This window comes from Arachis ipaensis, chromosome B3 (genome assembly GCF_059453495.1).
Source record: "Arachis ipaensis isolate K30076 ecotype BB chromosome B3, ASM5945349v1, whole genome shotgun sequence".
NCBI lineage: Eukaryota > Viridiplantae > Streptophyta > Magnoliopsida > Fabales > Fabaceae > Arachis > Arachis ipaensis.
The window spans coordinates 15554828-15575451 of record NC_142438.1 but is presented as its reverse complement, the minus strand read 5'-3'; the positions used below and the strand labels follow the sequence as shown (position 1 = coordinate 15575451).

Here is a 20624-nt window from a genome sequence, read left to right as displayed (position 1 = left end):
ATGCAATAAGGCATTAAAATCCCCATCAAGCACCAAGGGAGATCCAAATTTGTACTAATGGACCTGAGATTATTCCAAAGTTCTCTTCTAGTAATTTTCTAGGGACTACCGTAGATGGAAGTAAAAATCCAAGGCTGATAATTTCTTCCCGTCACTTTCAAATTAAAAAATTGGGGGGTGATTGTCAAGAACATCAAATCCCCAATAATTTGATTTCCAGATACACCAAATGTCCCCTGAATGACCTCTGGCTTCCTCAACAAAATAGCCATCAAAATACAATTTATCTCTGATTTTACTCCCTCGATCCCTACTAACATGGGTTTCAAGAAGAACAATGAAATTAGCATCATATTCTCTACACAAATCTTTAATCAGAAAAGGAAAAGTACTTCCCCTCTCCCACCACACCACGGCAATTCCAAACTATGAAATTCATTAAAAACATGAAACAAAAGTAAAACGGTCACTAGAGACCAACCTCAAATTTTTGCAACATCCTTAGCACCCAAATTGAGTTTAACCTTCACGACACTATGATCCCCACTGCTGGACATCACTGGGTCTATCATAACTTTATCAGGCAGATGGTGGTGCTGGATTCCGCCTTCACAACTCACTTCATCAACTTCCATCAAAACAGGTTCGAAAAAGGGATTTTGCTTTCGATACAGGGGATTATTGCTAACCATTTGAGTCCTTGGCACTTCTTTCATGGCTTTCTCTACTTCAAAAGCCTCCTATTGTTTGCATTGCACCTCATTCTTTCTGTTGAGTTTGGAAAACTTATATGATGAACAAACATTATTAAAAGTATTATTAAGTGATTAATAAATTGTTTCAAATTGGTTGTTTGATGAATCTATTTAAGTGTGCAGGAAGAAAAATTAGTTTCCTATTGGGTCAAAGTTACACAAGCCCAAATTAATCTTTGAACAAATTCAGCTTTGAGCAAAAATAATTCAAATATTAGTGGCTGATTGTTTAAAGAAAGAAAGAAATCCAAGGAGGCTCAAATCCATCAAAGCCCATCATAAATTAAAAAAAGAATCAAGTGGCCCAAAGCCTTGGAGGAAGCCTTTCAATGATCACAATGCAATCTCTTCAAATGACCCAAGAAAACTATACGGCAATCACAAAACAAAGGAGTCCAATTTGATGAAGCTTGGCTCGGTTACCCACTCACTTTGGTTAATGGAATTCAAATTTTAATTCAATTGAATGCATGCATAGGTAACTGAAACTGAAAATTAAATTGGGTTTAATTTTGCATTGAAAGCTTTGTATCTTCTCTTTCCTCTCTCTCCTTGCTTTCGGTCATATCACATCCATCATAGAAAAGAAGAAGATAGAAGTTATCAGAAGAAAAAGTAAATTAACAAAGAAGCCTAATGGAATAAAAGGCTAAGATGAAGAAAGGCTAGTGAAGTTCATCTCAAAAGGAAGATCTGAAGTAAGGCATGGCAAGATTTTTGCCATTGAATGCAAGATTTGAAGAAGAGCTTCAAGATTTTCCATACCAAGAAAAGAAAGGATCCGCCTCTGTCAAAGAAGAAGATCTCGTTTGCAAAAGTTCACTTTCATTTTTGTTCATCAGAGAAGGAAGCTAGCCTCTGAAGCTACGGATAGGAAGAAGCAAAAATGGAAAGGAAGAAGCTGTCCTGGGTTAGAAGATCATCGAGGGTCCGAATCCTTTCTTGGGGCCAAAGTCAAGATCAAGGGTTCAAAATGAAGGAGCTTGATGAAAAGGGTTGAGAGAGGTACATGCATGTTAGTTTTTGGTTTTCCCTCTTTCTTCTCTTTGTCCGGTCCAAAGCTGTTTTTGGGTTGGAGAAGAAGTTGCTTGGTTGAACCGGTTTCAACCTTGGAAGTTTCCCCTTCTATATTAAGGGAGAACGGCCAAGGGTTGAGATCAAGAAGAAAAAGCACAGAGTTCTCATAGCTATCTTAAGCTAACAGAGTTCTTCTCCTTCAATGGGTTTTATTGTCTATCTGAGTCTCATGGTGAAAAAGGCAAACATGGTGAGATTTGTAAGAAAAAGCCAGTGAGAGGAAAAAGGCAGTGATCAATATTAAAGAAAAAGCCATAGATGTCTCAGAGTTTCTTTGTACATCTGTATGTTGTGTTTCATGATCCTGTGGGGATTTCCTTACAAGTTGGGTTAGCACTTTGCGGTTGAAAGTTAGGGTTAAGTCCTAGTCAAGTTCAGATTTGGGGATAGAATCTAGATTTGTCCCAAATAGAAATGGGTAGTTCCTAGGGAAGAATTGGTGATTGTAATCTTGAAAAAGAGATAGTGAAATTCTATCATTGTTGTGATAGAGACTGGATATAGGCTACATTGCACCTAGTGGCTGAACCAGGATATATCTGGTGTTCATTCTTCTTCTCTACTCCTTTCTCTGTTTCTGTTCATCAGGAGATAAAAACAAAAAATATCTCTCAACCCGACACGAGACAAAATAAAAGTGTCTCTCAACTCGACACGAGACAAAAAGTAGAAATATCTCCAAAAATTTCTTGAAAATTTAGAAATTAATATTAAGCAAAAGGGGGCTAAGATTCAACCCGCCCCATTCTCTTAGCCACTGATTACCATCACTTTCCATAATCTCATGCTCCATTTTGTTCCTCTCCAAATTCTTCGAAGAAGCTTTCACTGAGTCTTTATGTGGTGATTGTTGTTTATGATTCGGGTCTACAGGAGCTCCAGTAAGTGGGGGAAAGTGATGGGATTCTTGCCTTTATACTTATTTAGTCTTACTTGACTATTAAGCCCAAGCTTGGAATTGATACTATTCTTTTTGAAACTTTGGATTTTTTTTCAGCCCCAGGTTTTAAGACCTTTTTGACAATTTGATTTGTAACTTCTTTTTTTATTTTGGGCTTCCACACTAACAAGGGCAATCGATCCATCATGCATGGTTCCATACTTAATCGGCTCTTCATGCACATTATTGTCTTGGTACAAATTATTTCCTTCCTCATTTAACACTTTAAACCTCATCACAGTCTCAATAATATTATTTTCTTCCAAATTTGCATTGGATATATTCCCATGATTTTTTTTTTTTCCGGTGTATACCTCTTTCTGATTTGTCTCCTAACCATCATCCAAAGTCCAAAATCAGGAGGATCTTGGTTATTCTTACTTGATACGAAAATTCCTTAATTGGCGCTATTGGCTTGATTGCCAACAATAGTCTCTGTCATTTCTGCTTCACCACAGTCGGTAGCAATTAGCTCCACTTAACCTCCATTTTTTTTGGCACCTCCATACACAGATCAGATCGGTGACCATATTTTCCACAAGAAAAACAAATAAGATGCAACCCTTCATACTCCGTGTTAAGGACATTTCTCAGAATCGAAATACGAGGCACCAGCTTCTTTGACAAGTCTAACTTAACACAAATCCTAGCAAAATGCCCTCGAGAATGAATGGAGGTAGCTCGATCAACTTTTAACACAATACCAATAGTAGACCCAACTTTACATAAGAAGCGATGATTATACAATTCAATTGGCAAGTTAGGAATACGGATCCAAGCAGCAATCTTTTTAACTTCATTCTCAGACGAGAAAAAGAAAGGTCTCCATCGTTGCACAATCAGATAATGTCTTGCCACCATCCATGGTCCTCCAAGAAGAGCATGGAAATAGTTTTTTTTCATCTGAAAAATGAACCAAAAAATAGTCACAGTATATATCGATCACATTTATCTTATCTTTTTTAACCCAATCTCTACTCAATCGTTGTTCCATGTAGCCCAAACTCACTCTTTTTCCTAGAACTTTGACTATGAGCGCGACATGCTACAGTTTACACCATTCTTCGAACTCATCTTTTGTGATCGGTATAGTTGGACACGGGTCAAAAGGTTTGTTCTCTTTGGAGAGATCATCATCCTCTTTGTATCATCGATTCTCAGGGTCGGAATCGTCCTTCGCAACCGCAACACTCTCATAAGGGTTAGTAGGGATCTCCTTCCATGTTTCCGGCATGGTCAACGGCGATTCCTTATAAGAAATCTTAGACACAACATTCTTGTCAATATTCTCTTCAGCTTGGATCTTCATGCATTCAACCGGTTTATTCAGATAACTTTATCTCTTGTTTTGACTTTTTTTTTGTACTTTGTTGCACTTAGTCAATCACTTAGGTAGAAATCCCCAGAAAAATGTTCATGAGTTTTTTCTTTCATGATGGCTCGGTTGCTAAATAAAGGTAAAAGTTGAATTGTGAATGTAAGAATTATTTGTAATAAGAAATAAGTGTTAATGAAGAGTATTTTTACCAAAATTTTATTTTTTTTTCGTTTTTTATTCTTAATTTTTTTTATTAATAGACTGAGTTGATCTTAACTCTTTAAGTCTTAACAGATGATTATTAATGCATGTTCAAGATCATGACATTATTCTTGGTTAGTTTGAAATTTGCTATTTTAAATTATTTTATTTAAAAATAATGTTATTGAGTTATCAAAATTTATTAATTTTGATCATTACTTAACCATTAATTTAATTTTTTTAGTTTAATAATTTAAAGACTTATTTTATCTCATATTTTTAAATATTAATAATAAAAAATAATAAATTATAATGACTTGTATGTGTAATCTTTCTACAAAAACATGCTCGGGTTTAACTATAGTTGATTGTTAATGCGCATCAGGCAGCATGCACTTCACTACTCACCAATGTGAGTGAGTCCTCTCTCTCTATTTCTGTTTTTTGGTGCTCCCAACAAACCACCCTCCGTACACTTTTTTTTCTTCTTTTTCGGGGGTGTTAGGTGTTGACACAACATTCACTCACTCACCATCACTGTTTCGATTTTCGAAGAAGAATAAGAAGAGGAGGAGGATCACACTCTGCGCCACACCATCACTTCAGCTTCAACACGCAAACTCTCTTATACCTCTTAATGTAAGTAAGCTTTGCTCAGCTGGCAACCGTGATTTTTTTTTTCCCCCCTTTTTTTTGAACAAACCCTCGCATGTTTATTTTCTTAATTTGAATTTCTTCTGCCTTTTCGAATTTGGTGAATGTCATCACTCACATTTGCATGTTTCTCAAAGGTTCATACTTTCTCTAAAAGAAAAAAGAATTTTTTTTTTTTTTGTTGGGGCTTGCTTTTAAGTGCAATGCATAATGCACCCTGGTCTCTTCATTTCTGGTTTCTCCAAACTGTGTTGTACAGGATTCTTGTAAAGCACTGCTGATGAACTGAGTTGATACCTGAAATAAGATGGGGAAAAGATCCAAAATTAAAAAGGAGGAAGTTGCTGAAGATTGGTGTTTTGTGTGCAAGGATGGTGGGTTGATGAGGGTGTGCGATTATGGGTAAGCTCAGCAACATAAATTATTTAGATGCTGTTTCATTTTTGTTTTGGTTAAATGAGAATCCATGATTTTGCTCATTTTTTAGCATGCACAAAGTTTTTCCGTTATTTTGATGATCCAGAGTTATCAATGGTTATTTCCGTGCTAAAATAATTGCTTTGATGATCTAGGGTTTTTTCCTTTATTTTTCTTTTTAAATACACCGAGGTTCATCTTTCTCATTAAGCATAGGAGAAAACTAGAATTTCCTAGTTTGTCTTAATCGTAAATAATAAGTAGTAAACTTTGATATTGTAGTATACTTGGAAATATCTAATATAGTCTAACCAAGCCTGGCCATCACTGTCACTAGTATGCTTGTTAATGATGATGAATCTGGATTAGGAACATTTTACAAAGGTACACTTTGTTCTGTGAGTAACTTCCATTTTGATGGTTAACCCATGTTTCTTGTAGGGATTGCCTTAAATCTTATCATCCTTCTTGTGTGAAGGAAGATGATTCCTTTTTGGAGGCTGACACAAATTTTACTTGTGGTAAGCTGCTTCACTTTATCTCTATGGTCTATACAAGGTATTCGAACGCATTTCTTTCTTTCTTTAGTTATTCATTTTTTTTCAAATGGTACATATTCTTGCAATGGATTCCAACATGAAGATGTCATTTCCTACCATAATATTTTAATCTGCAGATGCTTATGTCTAACTCAATCTTTACCATCGAACTTGCGTATCTTGAATATCTCAGACGTCCTTTAAAACATTTGGTATTCGATATGTCTTAAACCTTCATAGATGGCATATGTAGTGTATTTTATTTTCTTAACGAGGTGGTAGTCCGGCAGAGCTTTGTGTTATTGAAGAACATGTCTTTGTTGTCATGAGGAAATGTGCTTTCATGTATGCTTGGCAATTCATTTGAGATGGTATGCTAAAATGTATGTTAGTCCGTTCGGCATTAAATGACTTCCAGATAAATTCTTTTTGCAGATTCACATATCTGCTCACTTTGCCAGAAAGCCTCCAAGTTTAGATGCTTTTGCTGCCCAAATGCTGTTTGTGGGCGCTGCCTATGTGATGCTGAGTTTGTAGTTATCAATGGGAAGAAAGGACTCTGTCATCACTGCATAAAACTTGCAATACTAATTGAAGAAAATGTTGACATTGATTCTGATGGAGTAAGATATAGCCACTAAGGTTCTAACTAGTATTTAGAATCCTAAAATTTTTTGATACTTCAGAAAGGAAGAAATCTTAAAAAGTTTGAAAACAAAGTTAACAAAAGGTCCATTTGTTTCTTTTTGTGTGTTTTTAGTTTTTTACATTTTAGAATTTGTTTATACTAATTATGCAGGATTTTTATGCTGAGACAATAATAATGCAGCCTTTAAAAGGGATGCATTATTGGCTTATTGTTTTAGGGTGCGGTTGTTTCTGATTTTTTATTTTTCAAAGTGATTTTACAACTCATTTTTTTATATAGTTGAAAAAAGCTGAAAATTAATTTTAATCAAAAGCTATAGAAGTATGTGAAACTGATTTTTTCAGTAAAAGAAAAAGGGCTGAAACAAACTCACCCTTAATGTGAAACAGGAACTAACTCGATACTATATATTTATATTCATATGGCTTACGTGAAAGGAGATTTAGTATCCAAAATCTTACATTTTGTAGAAATTACAAAAGTCTCAGTTTTATATTAAACTTTAAGTAGGGAATTATTGTATTGAATCTTGGATTGAACTCTGACATGAACAAAAAGTTTCATGCGGCTGAATAAAATTCTGATGCAACTCTTGTGGAATTTACTTCGTTATGTAACAAATTTAATATTTTTCTCATTGATCATAAAAAAATGTGCTATTTGATCCCCTCCCTCCTTTTTCTTTTCCTCCTCTCTTGCACATTCTCATTTGGTATGATTTCCGATCAATTTTATCTCTTCATTCTTGTATGCTTCTCTTGTCACATATTTTTATGTGTTTTTTTTTTCCCCTAATAACAGGGAAAGGTAGACTTCAAAGATCCCAGTACATATGAATGCTTATTTTCAGAATATTATGAAAATATCAAAGGAAAGGAAGGGCTGAAGTCACAGCATGTTTCTAAAGCATATAAGGTCCTGAAGAGTGGTAAAAACTCGAAGTCTGATGTTGGTCTAGACGAAATTGGTGAAGGGGAAGATGATATTGGAGAATCTGATGGGAGTGACTTTATAGTTTCTGACAATGATCTGTATAACACTGCTGGAGTTAAACAGGGGAAGAAAAAGAAGAGGTGCGTCAAAAAGAAAAAATCAATAAATGGAAAGCTGAAAGATAAGCAAATGGAGTTTATTGGATGGTGTTCAAGAATTCTCATGGATTTTCTTCAGAGTGTTGGTAAAGACACGAGCAGGGAATTTTCTGAACAAGAGGTTGCTTCTATCATCATGGACTACTGCAAAGAGAACAAGCTTTTCGACCCCGAGAAGAAGAGAAAGGTGCTTTGTGATGTACAATTAAGGTCTTTACTTGGGAGGAAATCAGTGAATAGGAACAGTATATATAAGCTTCTCGCAAAGCATTTTTCTGATAACTCTGAGGACATGGAGGTTGATACCAGTATTACTTCAGAAGATAGGGATACCAATGAACGATTGAATCTTTCAAGGAAGAGAAAATTGATTTCGAGTACACACTCTCATAAGAATGTAGATTTAGAAGAGCAGAAAAGCTGTTTTGCAGCCATTGTCAGTGCAAACCTCAAGCTTGTGTATCTGAAGAGAAGTTTGGTCGAAGAACTTTTGAAGCAACCAGAAAAATTTGATTGCAAAGTGATTGGAAGTTTTGTAAGAGTCAGAACTAATCCATATGAAATATTTCAGAAAAACTCACATAAGCTTGAGCAAGTACTAGGTAATTGTTTTTGGGATGGCCAGAAGTTACTGGTCACAAAGGGACAACCTTCTGATTTATTTATTTTTAATGCAATCATAGTGGTTACTAGTTAATTTTACTGTATGTAAAACGTTAGTACTCTACCTAAGGTCCTTGTTTGATTATCTTATTTCTAGAGTGCTCTCATATAAATGCATTGAAGGTATGCTCTATAGTGAAGAGCTGCAGAAGATTGCTTATGGTAAAATATGCAAGAAAAAGATAACTAATAATTTAAAGAACAAGAACTATTGGGAAATGAAATATAAAATGAGGTATAACATCTAAATCTTTGATCACAATATTTGTTCCCTAATAGCATAACACATTGCTGCAGAATGTTGATTCCTTTTACTGGCTAGCAGATATTACAATATGCATATGTTGACTTTCTGTGTCTGCATCAACCACAGGAATAAACAGACCAAAGAATGATGAAATCAACAGAGAGATTCTGCTTACACTTTCAAATGAGCTAAATGATGTACCTATTTTGAAAGTTTCAGATGATGACTTTACAGAGGTATTAATACTGTTCTAAGTTCTATCAGGACTTCCTGCTGATATTCCCCCCAATTTCGGATATATTGGAGCAAAATAAGTAATAATTTCTTAATGAAATCAGATTTTTCATATTTTCTTGGACACTTAGTTATTTAGAGTAGTTAGTTGATTGTAACAAGGTGGATTAGTTAGTTTTGTTTGCAACTCTTACAAGAAATTGTGCCTAGTTTTCAGGTTTAAGCTACATAGTCAGCAATGGTCCTAGTTTGTATGTTCATAATTATTGACATATAGCATTATTTGCAGGAAGAATGTAAAGATCTGTGCGAGAGAATGAGAAATGGCTTGCTCAAACAGCCTACTGTAGTAAGTTTCCTGTGTATCACTGATGTAAATCATAGGGAAGCTGGAAGAGGCATTCATACCTGTTGCTTCTGGAAAATAGATGCTTTTCTAAATTTAGGGCCATTTGTCTATTTCTTAATTTCTAGTTATGGTTGGTCTCTTCGAACCCATATTTTTAGCTGTTTCATCACTTGTGGTTTGAGCAGTAGGGTTCTGGTGAATAAGAGTTTGACTTGAAAAACCATGTAATTGATCAGATTAATAGAGTAATGTAGAGAGATAATAACCGCCTCATTATGTTTCACAGCTGGAGCTGGATCAGAAAGCCAGGAGTCTGCATGAGGATATAATAAGACATGTATGTATCATATCGACTTTATGGGTTTTCTGAATCCCTTTTCTATTGTAAAGATAAAATTCAATATTTTTCAAATTGGAATTTTGTGTAGCCTAGCAATTAGATTGGGTCTATGCTTTCGTAAAATAGATTGCAACAGATGCTATGCATGAGCATAAATTTAACAAAGGAAATAGTTTAGTTTATATTTTCAGAAGTTTTATGGTCAAAACTTATGCTAGTGCATAACTGAATCAAGAATACTATAAGGCTACAATTAATGGAAGTCTCATCTCACTTTTGCACATTCCAGCGGGTGCTAAATCTATTAGGCTGGCAATTTTGTAATTTTCCCTTTAAATGATCATTTTAACTTTTGTGCTAAATACTTCATTTTTCTAATAGCATGTGATGTTATTTGTCTTTCTATTCTGCTATATGTGACAGTGGATCCCAAGGGAGATAAAATTGTTACAAAATCGCATTGCTCTGGCCAATGAAAAGGGATGGAGGAAAGAATATCCTTTCATGATAATATTGGATTGTCACCTTAGAATAGCAATTAAAGGCCAATATATATGCATTGTTACCCAGTTTAAAGCTGGATCAAGTATATCCAGTGCTCTTGGTAATGTCCAAATGAGCATTGTAAAAAACAATTCCTCTTCTCATCCCAAGATAAAATGTAAGCTGGAAATCTATTACTGTTGTTTTTATTTGAATTCATTGTTTTCTATTCTCTAATATTATAGGTTTGATTAGGCATTGTGGCCCTTAACCATATTCCTGTACACTTTTTGAGTACATGGACCGAAAAACAAAGCTTGAGACTCCATCAGAACAATCACGCTTATTAAGTGATATTCCAAAAGTAATACCTGAAATAGTTGATGTTAAATCGTCACCGGAAGCTTCCCCAAGAAAAGATGACATTGAGCAAAATGACTTGTTGGAGTTCGCCATAGGAGAGGCTCATAATTCTATTGGACTCGATTCCAACCACAATGGTTTTGCGTCTCACTTGAATAGATCGTCACGGGAAGGTTCCCCAAGGAAAGATGACATTGAGCAAAATGACTTGTTGGAGTTCGCTGTAGGAGAGACTCATAATTCTATTGGACTCGATTCCAAGCACAATGGTTTTGCTTCTCACTTGATTGGTAGAACAGATATTGCAGGTTTACCAGGTTTTCCTCTGTACTCCCTCCTTACTTTATATGCTTATTGAGTCCTCTGAAATAACTTATTTATTTTGTTCGTTCTAAACTGTACAAATTTGAGCCGATTTCTACTCCATGTTTTTAAAAATCTGATACACATTTTAATTTGGTCACCGTGATTAATTAGAGTTACATGTGTCCTTGAAATGTTTTCTGTTATTTCATTCTTATATTTAAATCCACTATGTTAACTACTTAGATTGAGCAACCTTTAGATCTATATACACGTTTTTTTCTCACATTAAAGTGACTTTTGTATTCTTCATTATGATAGATGGCAGAATGCTGAATGTTACTTTGAGTGCTACACAGACAATGAAAGAAAAGCAAAGCGTTTCAGTTGCTAACTCTGTTGAGGCAGGTATGAAGGGCAAACAGGATACAAGTACGCCGACCGCAAAACACAAAGTTCAAAATTCCATTCCATGTGTTATTGTGTTGAGTGACGATGACGAAGAAGATGCAAATATTACTGATATTACGGCAAGAAGACAGGTGGTGGAGAATCCTGAGATTCCAGTTTGGAATTGCTTGACCCCCAAGGGGGAAAGAGTAGGAGCAGGGCCCTATTCAATGGCAATACTCAAACGTTGGAGCGAAATGCCCTCTTGCACTGTAGGACAATTTAAGGTCTGGAAGGCAGGTCAGAGTGAAGAAGAGGCAATATTTCTCACTGATGCTCTTCGCAGACATTTCCCCACCATCTAAGCTAAATTCCTTAGTTTTTTTGCATCACCATTGTTAATATATAGTTACATTTTGAGTCACAGGTGCTTGTGTTCTGGTTTTTTTTTTTTTTTTTTTGTTGGCGGGGAGGAGGAGGGGGAGTAGTGAAAGATTGACAGATGAGGGTGGGAACTATCTGGAGAAATATGTCAGATGAAAAAATGTCAAATTTGGTTTCTTCAAGCTTCTTTTAAGCCCTCATCCTTTTTGGCTTTAAAATACGTAGTCTTAAGAAACCAGCTGTGTAATTATGCATCATAAACACTAATGGGGGAAGTAATTGAAGTTCAAGTTTGATCGTCAAACCCTAGTGAAGCGTCTCAAACTATAAATCATTAAGAAATTCATACAAATCCTATGCCTGATTATGTCATAGTGTTGGATGCCAAAAAGTCTTCCCTTAGATAATGCATACAAAATAAAAAAAGAACATAACTGCACATCAAGATTTCAAAACTGATGAATGTCTCTTTTATTATATATTCTCTTAAAGCAACTAAGAAGTCAAAATCAATTGTCATAAGCAACATATAACATGCCAAGAATAGGCACTATAACTTCTCAATTCATTATCCTAATAGAACTTTGAACTCTCAGGTAGAATCTAAACAGGATGTTATGTTCATGTTTAAAGTTAAAATAATTGAGCTACATACATATTGATTCATCAAAAACAGCAAGTAAACAAATATTTGATACACCGTATATTCTTTTGAAGGCGGCAAAATGTATATTATGTCAAGCTGGTACAAGTTATTTGTTCTATTGACTGCCACTTACAGCATTTTCTTTCCTAAAAGCTCGGAGTTGTTCTTTAAACTTCTTGCTCTCTTCAAAGTTGGCCTTTCGCTTCAAAGCTTTCTGTTAAAACACATCCACAATCATCAGAAACAATGGGAAAACAAGATAAAACGAAGGGGGCAGTTTTTTCTTTCTTTTTTTTCGGGGAAAAAATGAATGAAATGCTCACTTCTTGTCTAAAACAGCGATCCAGCTTTATTTTCAAATCTGTACATTCACCAAAGAATTTTCCAACAGGGTGCTCCACATGACACTTTTGGAACTGCTCAATAATCTGCACAAATACTGGCTCACAAGTCACAACACTGTCTAAAATAAGATTTCTAGCAACAGCTACTTATCATCATATTTGCAGGACCAATAAAATAATTTTCCTTGAAAAGAATAGAGATTAAAAAGAGATTTCCAAATTTATGGCGATTTTGCCTTCTCTTCCGAAGTCAAAATGTAGACTCACACAGCAAGGAAAAGTGGCAATGAGGAAGGGAAAGGTCAATGAAGAATGACAAGTAAGGCAGCATCATCCTTGGAAAAAATCTTTCCAGCTTTAGCACATTCTATTCTTCCATAAATTATAGGTTGTTACATATAAGAAAAAGGTCATGCTTTGTTTCATTCATAGATTACTACATCAGCTATTGCATAAAAAAGATGCATTGAAAGTTAGCCATAGTAATAACTCAGAATATGGCAGGAAACACAATTTTTCTCTTCCTCTCCTAGCAGTTAAGAATTTACTTACACAATATATTTAGGAACAGGAGTCTTGTGTTTGGGAACAAAAGTCCTACAACTAACTACTATTATTCTATGTCATAGGAATCAACACAAATCAAATCAAACATGGCAACAACCACACTAGTAATACATTCAATACTATATCTAACAAACAAAAAGCAACAACTGATTAACAAAATAAACTCACTTCAGCACACATTGGGTGCTTGTGTAACGTTAAAGGAGGATGCATGCTCTCAAACAAATGAATCAGTAGCGCCAACCTACCCTGCAACACAAACACCCCACTGTTATATTCCTTCATGAATGAGTACTATAATTGGAAAATTGGAACAACCCAATGGAAACCAATCGGAAAAGAATAGAACTTCGAAATTTATAACTACCAAAGATTAGAATATAACGAGAACCAACAAAGATGGAAATATGGAATAGATCATAGTGAAATCCAACATGCATATATATCTAAAGATGGGAACTTTGAAGCTGAAAACTATATTTAAGGGGTGATGCGAAAAATTGGGCTTTCATTGTTGTAGAGGAGAAGTTGGAAGACTCAAATCACTAAATGTGAAAGAAATGGATTGAGTTGATAATAATGTTTGAACTATTATCAACATAACTGATAATGATAACACAATCATTTCTGCATGAGAATATAACAATACATGTAAGTAATCCCTTTTCTATTATAAAGAGAAAATTCAATATTATTCAAATTGCAATTTCGTGCACTAGCAATCAGACATGGTCTATGCTTTCGTAAAATAGATAGCAAAAGATGCTATGCATAAGCATAAACTTAACAAAGGAAATAGTTTAAGCTTACTTTATATTTTCAAAAGTTGAATGGTCAAAACTTACACTAATGTATAACTGATGTAAGATAGCTACAAGGCTACAATGAACAGAACTCTCATATCACTTTTGCACATACCAGCAGGGCTAAACCTATAGGCTTTCAATTTGTAATGTTTTCTGTTATTTCATTCTTATATTTAATCCAGTATGTTAACTTAATGATTGAGCAACCATTAGATCTGTACACACCTTCTCGTGTAAACCTATCCTTTCAATAGAAAGGGCTTAGGGTCCAAGTACAAGATCAAAGCTTTTAATATGATACCAGCTTGATTTTCTTATTAAGATTAATTATTATATATATGATCTCAATTGCCGTTGAGCATAACAGAAACAGAAACAAATCACAACGGAGAAGGCCTACCTGAACTGACGTAACGGCTGAGCGAAGCAGGAGAGGAGAGCGATGCTCCCTCGACCAGAGCACCAACGAGCTTCGGCGACTGGATCAGCAGACTCGCGTACGGCTGCGCGGAGAGCGACGGAGTCAAGGCGGAGACGGAGGAAGTGCGAGTGAGAAACTGAGAATGCAGAGCGAGGAAGGCGGCGAGGCTGAGGAAAACTTGTTTGATGTTTTTTTTTTTTTTTTCAGGAGTGCTACACATACAAGCAAAAAAGTCCTACAAGTTACAAGTTCCTAGCCCAGACTTCATTCACACGCGCAGTCACTCCCTTTGAATGGAGCGTAAAATACACGCGTGCCACTCAACAGTTGCGCTTCGCGAAAAGCGCTCCTTAATGCCTTACTCTTCCACTTCTCCAAGCCCTTCGAAGAAAACACAAACCGTCCATTTTCGAGCAACATTCGAAACTGAAGATATAGAACTCGTCGCGAAGATTAGCAGAAACCATCAATACAAAATAGAATTCTCTATCAACAATCTCCAGAAAAAACGAAGATATATTACTCAAGGTACGTTACTATTTCACTCATCTTGTAGATTTTCCACATTTCGAAATCGAAGAACTAGGTTTTACTGTTCTTCTACATTCTTCTACGTTTTATTGTTCTTCTTGTTATAGCTCTCATTTTACTGTTTTTAATGTTCTTTTTGTTCTAGGTTTTATTGTTCTTCTTGGTTCTAGGTTTTACTATTCTTCTTAGTTGTTCTAGGTTTTACTGTTCTTCTTATTCTAGTTCTTCTCGTAACTGATTTTTGGGAGTATATTGCATAATTTGGTAGGTGTATACGGAGTAATTTGTTGGGTGTATATTTCTGAACTGATATAATGCAATATAATCAACTGTTGCAAGTGTTCTAAATATTGCTTGACCTTGTAATGTTGCTTGACCTTGTATATTTATGCATGTTTGAGTGAATTGAAACATCATTTTGAACTGATCTAATTAAATACTTATGAAAAATCGTATAGGTGTATGTGGCTGATTTATGGGTGTATTTGACTGATATCTATGGGTGTATTTTTCATTTCAGAAAAAATGGCAGAAAAAAATCAAGCTGAAAAAAATGTAAGAACAAATATATGTCTTTGATCAAATCAGTTTTTCATAATAGAAATATATCTGACTCTAACTTTGCTTTGTTTACAGCAAACCAAAGACCTTAAGTATGCAACCCATTTGTTGAGTGACAAATTTAGAAATATGAGCGAGGAGAAGAAAGAAATTGTTAGGGATTTGGGATTTGGTGGCCTGATGCGCATCCCGCCGCTAAGGGTGCATCACCAAATATTAAGGGAGTTGGCTAACTCCTTTAAATTAGGGAAAAACAGACTCGAAATCGGCTACGGTTCTTTTAAAGTAAGACAAAAAACAATAGGGGCTGCGCTTGGCATCAACGCGTCAGGTAACTCGCTACAAACATAGGTGTATATGAGCCATATTCAAGTGTATTTAAACTGATGCTTGGGTGTATTTTAAGTGATTTTCATACTATGTTGTTTTCTTTTTGGTAGGAGATCTATTTTCTCATAAAGTCAATTATAAGGATCTTTCTGAAGACCACAAACAAATTTTTAGAAGATTTCAGGGGAAGACCCTCAAAAATCTGACAGATGAGATGATGACTATTGGTGTTGATAATGAACAGGATCGCCTCATGTTCAAGAGGATTTTCATCCTCTATATACAGATGGCGTTCCTGTTACCAACAACAATAAACAAAATCTCCCCTGTGCACCTGGCACCAATTTTCAAGATGGACACAATAACAGAGCAGAACTGGGGAGCACATGTTTTGAATTTTATTATCAAGGGCATAACAGATTACAATATACAAAAGAAAAAGGCAATTGATGGCTGCCTGTTTGCCCTGATGATAGTTTACTTTCATCTATCAAAAAATAAAGACAAGAAGAGGGCAGAAAGACCTCAAGAACCCTGGATTGCAAACTGAACTAGAGAGTAGTTGGTTGAAAGAATGAGGGCAGAAATGGAGGAACATATGGTAAGTGAACAAAATATCTTGGGTGTGTTTTATTTATCTGAATACTACTAACTAAAATTTCTAATGTTTCAGAAAATTATAAAGATGGCCGAAACAAAGGAGAAAATGAAAGAAATAAAGAAAAAAGAAAAAAAAATAAGAAACCAAAAAAAAAAAAGGAAGACAAGTTCATCATCATCATCTGAGATTGAAACAACTGAAAGTGATGTCCATTTTACCTCTGAGTCTGAGACTGAAGAAGGCTCAGAGGATTCAACAAGGAAACAACCCACTCGAAAAGCCAAAAAGTAAGTAACATACTTGGATGTATTTTGTTTATCCAGTTGGATGTATTTTGTTTATCTAGTTGGGTGTATTTTATTTATCCAGTTGGGTGTATTTTGTGCATTCATTTGGGTGTATTTTATGAATTCATTAGGTGTATTTGGTGCATTAATTTGGGTGTATTTTGTCCCTTTTAGTATGTTTATAAATAATGATTGTTTGCCTTCCATAATGGAGTCCAAAAAAAGAAAGAAGATTCAGGAGGATTCTGATTCAGAATCTGAATCAAATGATGAGTAATGTTCTGAAATTATTACTGCTTTCTTTTGGGTTTATTATCAAGATTTCATGTATTAACAGAGCGTCTCTTATTAACTTATAGAAGCGAAGAATCATCACTAGTAGAGAAGCAAAAAACAAAGAAAAAGACTCAGAGAACACCACAAAAGTAAGCACTTCTTTGGTTAGTATTTTGTGATCAAATTAATTTTGTATTTCTGATTCATACTTGTTTTTTTTCCCAGGACACAATCCAAAAAGAAAAAGGTCATTGTTGAGGATTCATCTCCTGAGCAAGCTCAATCCTATCATGGGTACAGTATATTTTGTAAGCTATATTACCATCTATCATCAAAATTATATTTGTTAACATGTTCTTTTATGCATGTACTGTCAGATCTGAAATTAGAACTGAAGAATTAAATGAATTCTTAAGGGAAAACAATGAAAAATCTGCTGCACATGGGTATGTCTTGTTGGGGTGTATATTTCATATTTTAGGGTGTTTTCTTTGCTAATAATTGTTTCTTGTTTGGCAGGGAGAAGGAAGCTGACCTGCGATCGACGGAAGGTCACTATGTCTCATCTGAAACGTAAGAAGCTTTATTTGATAAAATCTTGTTATCCTGATTTAACAGTATGGTATTTTTTGTGAATAACATGTACTGTATTATGTTTAGAATACCGGACGTAAACTTGGGAAGTGATGATCCTTCATCTCAAGGACACACAGACCAAAGTAGCATAAACAAACCGGCAGAGAGCATGTAATTTCTCTTTCAAATAATCATTGCTTTTGTTCTTTTATTACCTTCTACTTCTAATTCTGTATATTTTTTTTTAGAAAAAAAAAAGCCCTTTATTGTTTTATTCAAGAAAAAAAAGGCAGGAAAAAAAAAAACAAAAACTGCAAGTATGTAAGTTCTCAAAAAACAAAGCATGTCTTTCTTTTAAATGCTTCGGGTGTATTTTTGACTTTCTTAGGGTGTATTCTAGGTTGAGTCTGGTTGAAGAGTCAGCCAGTGAGCCGGCTGAAGAGAATATGATGGTTATGAGGAAAGAGACATAGTCTGAAGTGCTTGTAACGTGAGTTTTTCAAGAAAATTTCAACCTTATAACCTTTTTATTTTCGGAGGCTTTGTTAACCTTTTATTTTTCTTCTTATTTAGAGTTCCGATTCAAGTTTGTCTACCACTGTCCCAAACAACCACTGTGGCAGAAATTGAACAAACACTTGAGACAGAAAATGAACCAACCCCTGTGCTACAAATTGAAGGAACTACAAAAAGGTAAGAAATTGTCTTGGGTGTGTATTTGGTTACAGTTTAGGTGTATATTGTCCCTGTTGGGGTGTATATTTTCACGATTGATCCCTGACTAGTTTTTTTATAACATGATTAATTTTATGTAACCGTGCAGTACTCTTGAACCCTCCCCCCAACAACTTGAAGAAAGCACACCCACGCTTCCCCCAACTCCATCTAAAATGTAAGTTCATCAGAGTAAAATCAATGTTTGGTTATCATTCGTATATTCTTATTCTTATAATACGTTATACATGATCACGCAGTAATCCAGCCCAAGAAGACGTTGCTGCGCTGATGATGATGGCACGGACAACATCGTATGTTCCTAAAACAGATCTGATGCCATCATTCAGCCTTGACTTGACTGATTCAAGCCAAGAAGAAGCAGCAACGCAGAAGGGAGCGTCAACGCAAGATGGAGGGATGGCAAAAACTCCAGAAATCCCAAAACTACTAAAACAATTAGGAGATCTGGTACAAAAAATTGCAAGTGGTGGGGTGACAACAAAAGAAAAAAGTCCACAGATACTAAAGGAGAGTGGCACAAAGAGTTTCGAGAAGTTTGAAACTCCTGTGAGGACAAATGAAGATACTTCTGACATGAAAGAGAAATGCTACCTCTGGGCCATACGAGTGAAGACATACGCAGATTGACTAACTAATGAGTTTGACAAGGTCTGCACACTCCAAGCCCAAGATAGATACATTTTGTCAAAACTCTACTTTGCATCACTCGCAGCTAAAACGCATATAGAAGCTGAGGTAATATTACAATAACATTAATGTTTTTATCACCAAAATTAACTGCAATGCTGATTGATATAAAATTGTCTAGATTGTCTCTGCCATGTGCTTCATCCTAAACCAGCAAAAGATTAAAAGGTTTCAAGAAGAAGTATACTATCTCCCCCCTGATATTGTGGTAAGGGTCGCTTCAACGAATTTTGGGTGTATTTTCTGCATTCCTTCGGGTGTATTTTCTGTCTTAAATCGGGTGTATTTTATGTGTTCATTTGAGTGTATTTTCTGTGTTAAATTAGGTGTAAGTTGTGTATTCATTTGGATGTATTTTCTGGATTCGTTTGGGTGAATTTTCTATATTCATTTGGTGGTTCACAATTTTTGCAGAACATGGCCATTGCAAATCATCCACAATGGGTATTCTTACGGCCTAAAACGAATAAGCCATTCATGGTGGAAGACTACCCAATGTTTATACCCTTCTTGGACCTTAAAAAATTAGCATCGCATCGTTATGTAAGTTTTCATTTCTAAAACTTCTTATTACCATTTTTTACTTATGTGCCAAATAAACTAAAACATTGTTCAATCTGAACATATTTCAGATATTTGCACCTGTTTGCCATTCACAACATTGGTGGTTATGGTTGGCTGATATAAGAAAGCAAAAATTTTATATAGTCAACCCATATCACACAAAATCTCCGTCCGATGAGAGAACTGCCCTGAATACATTCATTGTAAGTTAGTTCTGTTCTGTATTTTAATAGTTGGGTGTATTTATGTTTAATATAAGGTGGAATTTTGTGCTCCTTTGGGTGTATCCCTTTATTGAATTTATTCATGTATTACTGATTTGTTTTGTGTTTTAAGGGATATGTAATTTCACGAATTAGAGTATATGCTTGGGGGTGCCTCTGAAGACAAGGGACAAGGACAAGGAAATTGTACCACCATACCTTCACATCTCAGGCCAAAAGACAAGGTATTAATCTTTCACTCTGAAAATGAAACTTTCCTATATGTAATTTGAAATTTATTTTCTTGGTTTTCAGCTATGACTGTGCTATCTACGTAATGAAGTGGCTTGAGATATTTCAGCCCACAAACATTAAAAGAAAAAAGTATGAGTGGGACAATTGGACCCAGGTAAATGTGTTTAATTAAAACTAAATAACTCTGTATTACTTTACTCAATTAACATGGTTGATTAAACAGAATATTCTTTTTAACTGTAGGACGAGGTGGACCACTTTAGAGTAGAATATGCTTCCTGGATTCTATTCCATGAAATGAATCAAGACAAAGCTGAAGCCATTAAGGAAAGTAATGCAATAAGACTGTCCAAGCCATCCTCATTGTTATTGAGTCCATATTGTCAGATAGATTCTAAGGATATTGACACTGATTAATGTAACTACTATATAGTCTTGTAACAAATTGAACACATGTTGTAAAAATTTGCCAATTATGAGTAAAACTCTCTCTGGTGTATTCAAAATGTCTGAATTACAGGTACTATAATATGAAGGAAAACATCAAACCAAATATAAACCCATAACCTGACATTTTTTACACCCAAAGAAAGTTGAATATACACCCAAACATCTATCCCCTGATGCTTTATCCCTAAAACCCTGAATCCTAAACCCTAAACCCTAAACCTTAAACACTAAAATCTAAACCCTAAACCGTAAACCCTAAACCATAAACCTTTAAACCCTAAAACATAAACCCTAAACCCTAAAACCCTTAAACCGTAGTAAAAAAAAACAAATAATATTTTATAACATAAACAGCAGATTGTGAAATATATATATGTATATATA

The 20624-nt window shown here is 35.1% G+C and overlaps 4 protein-coding genes across 5 annotated transcripts; 3 read left to right on the top strand and 1 right to left on the bottom strand.

Annotated features, from left to right (window-relative positions):
* Positions 1-4657: 4657 nt before the first annotated feature.
* Positions 4658-11701, top strand: LOC107632579 (uncharacterized protein At5g08430-like). Of its 2 annotated transcripts, none has more exons than XM_088509500.1 (11): positions 4658-4930; positions 5218-5347; positions 5804-5883; positions 6337-6524; positions 7352-8243; positions 8678-8787; positions 9075-9134; positions 9421-9471; positions 9898-9968; positions 10243-10637; positions 10945-11701. In XM_088509500.1, exons 2-11 carry the CDS (start codon positions 5253-5255, stop codon positions 11376-11378), a joined length of 2376 nt encoding a protein of 791 aa, XP_088365626.1. In that variant the 5' UTR covers positions 4658-4930; positions 5218-5252; the 3' UTR covers positions 11379-11701. The 2 variants fall into 2 exon arrangements, with proteins under 2 accessions (XP_088365626.1, XP_016191729.2); XM_016336243.3 differs by having other exon boundaries at positions 4792-4930; positions 5205-5347.
* Positions 11702-11927: 226 nt separating this feature from the next.
* Positions 11928-14301, bottom strand: LOC107629778 (uncharacterized). Its single transcript, XM_016332664.3, has 4 exons — positions 14161-14301; positions 13123-13203; positions 12367-12471; positions 11928-12257 (listed from the first exon to the last, which is right to left on the bottom strand). Exons 2-4 carry the CDS (start codon positions 13165-13167, stop codon positions 12159-12161), a joined length of 249 nt encoding a protein of 82 aa, XP_016188150.1. The 5' UTR covers positions 13168-13203; positions 14161-14301; the 3' UTR covers positions 11928-12158.
* LOC110269987 (uncharacterized) lies at positions 14295-16491 on the top strand. Its single transcript, XM_088509501.1, has 5 exons — positions 14295-14709; positions 15233-15267; positions 15349-15604; positions 15714-16204; positions 16277-16491. The coding sequence occupies exons 1-4, from the start codon at positions 14475-14477 to the stop codon at positions 16151-16153; spliced, it is 966 nt and encodes a 321-aa protein (XP_088365627.1). The 5' UTR covers positions 14295-14474; the 3' UTR covers positions 16154-16204; positions 16277-16491.
* A 249-nt stretch (positions 16492-16740) lies between these two features.
* Positions 16741-20131, top strand: LOC110269988 (uncharacterized). The gene is made up of 14 exons (XM_088509499.1): positions 16741-16916; positions 16993-17061; positions 17145-17340; positions 17428-17514; positions 17744-17833; positions 17917-18036; positions 18167-18235; positions 18318-18816; positions 18890-18976; positions 19183-19311; positions 19401-19535; positions 19669-19780; positions 19851-19944; positions 20034-20131. Exons 9-12 carry the CDS (start codon positions 18902-18904, stop codon positions 19714-19716), a joined length of 387 nt encoding a protein of 128 aa, XP_088365625.1. The 5' UTR covers positions 16741-16916; positions 16993-17061; positions 17145-17340; positions 17428-17514; positions 17744-17833; positions 17917-18036; positions 18167-18235; positions 18318-18816; positions 18890-18901; the 3' UTR covers positions 19717-19780; positions 19851-19944; positions 20034-20131.
* The last annotated feature ends 493 nt before the right edge of the window (positions 20132-20624 follow it).

What these genes read in the sequence shown, in the direction of transcription:
- LOC107632579 (XM_088509500.1), top strand. Translation starts at nt 5,253, where the DNA reads ATGGGGAAAAGATCCAAAATTAAAAAGGAGGAAGTTGCTGAAGATTGG. An exon ending in ATGAGGGTGTGCGATTATGG is followed by an intron (nt 5,348 to 5,803) that starts GTAAGCTCAGCA and finishes TGTTTCTTGTAG; the next exon opens with GGATTGCCTTAAATCTTATC. An exon ending in GAAAAGGGATGGAGGAAAGA is followed by an intron (nt 9,969 to 10,242) that starts ATATCCTTTCAT and finishes ATATTCCTGTAC; the next exon opens with ACTTTTTGAGTACATGGACC.
- LOC107629778 (XM_016332664.3), bottom strand. Translation starts at nt 13,167, where the DNA reads ATGCATCCTCCTTTAACGTTACACAAGCACCCAATGTGTGCTGAA. An exon ending in AGCACCCAATGTGTGCTGAA is followed by an intron (nt 12,472 to 13,122) that starts GTGAGTTTATTT and finishes GTATTTGTGCAG; the next exon opens with ATTATTGAGCAGTTCCAAAA. An exon ending in ATCGCTGTTTTAGACAAGAA is followed by an intron (nt 12,258 to 12,366) that starts GTGAGCATTTCA and finishes GTGTTTTAACAG; the next exon opens with AAAGCTTTGAAGCGAAAGGC.
- LOC110269987 (XM_088509501.1), top strand. Translation starts at nt 14,475, where the DNA reads ATGGAGCGTAAAATACACGCGTGCCACTCAACAGTTGCGCTTCGCGAA. An exon ending in ACGAAGATATATTACTCAAG is followed by an intron (nt 14,710 to 15,232) that starts GTACGTTACTAT and finishes TTTTCATTTCAG; the next exon opens with AAAAAATGGCAGAAAAAAAT. An exon ending in AAAATCAAGCTGAAAAAAAT is followed by an intron (nt 15,268 to 15,348) that starts GTAAGAACAAAT and finishes CTTTGTTTACAG; the next exon opens with CAAACCAAAGACCTTAAGTA.
- LOC110269988 (XM_088509499.1), top strand. Translation starts at nt 18,902, where the DNA reads ATGTGCTTCATCCTAAACCAGCAAAAGATTAAAAGGTTTCAAGAAGAA. An exon ending in AATTAGCATCGCATCGTTAT is followed by an intron (nt 19,312 to 19,400) that starts GTAAGTTTTCAT and finishes AACATATTTCAG; the next exon opens with ATATTTGCACCTGTTTGCCA. An exon ending in CTGCCCTGAATACATTCATT is followed by an intron (nt 19,536 to 19,668) that starts GTAAGTTAGTTC and finishes TTGTGTTTTAAG; the next exon opens with GGATATGTAATTTCACGAAT.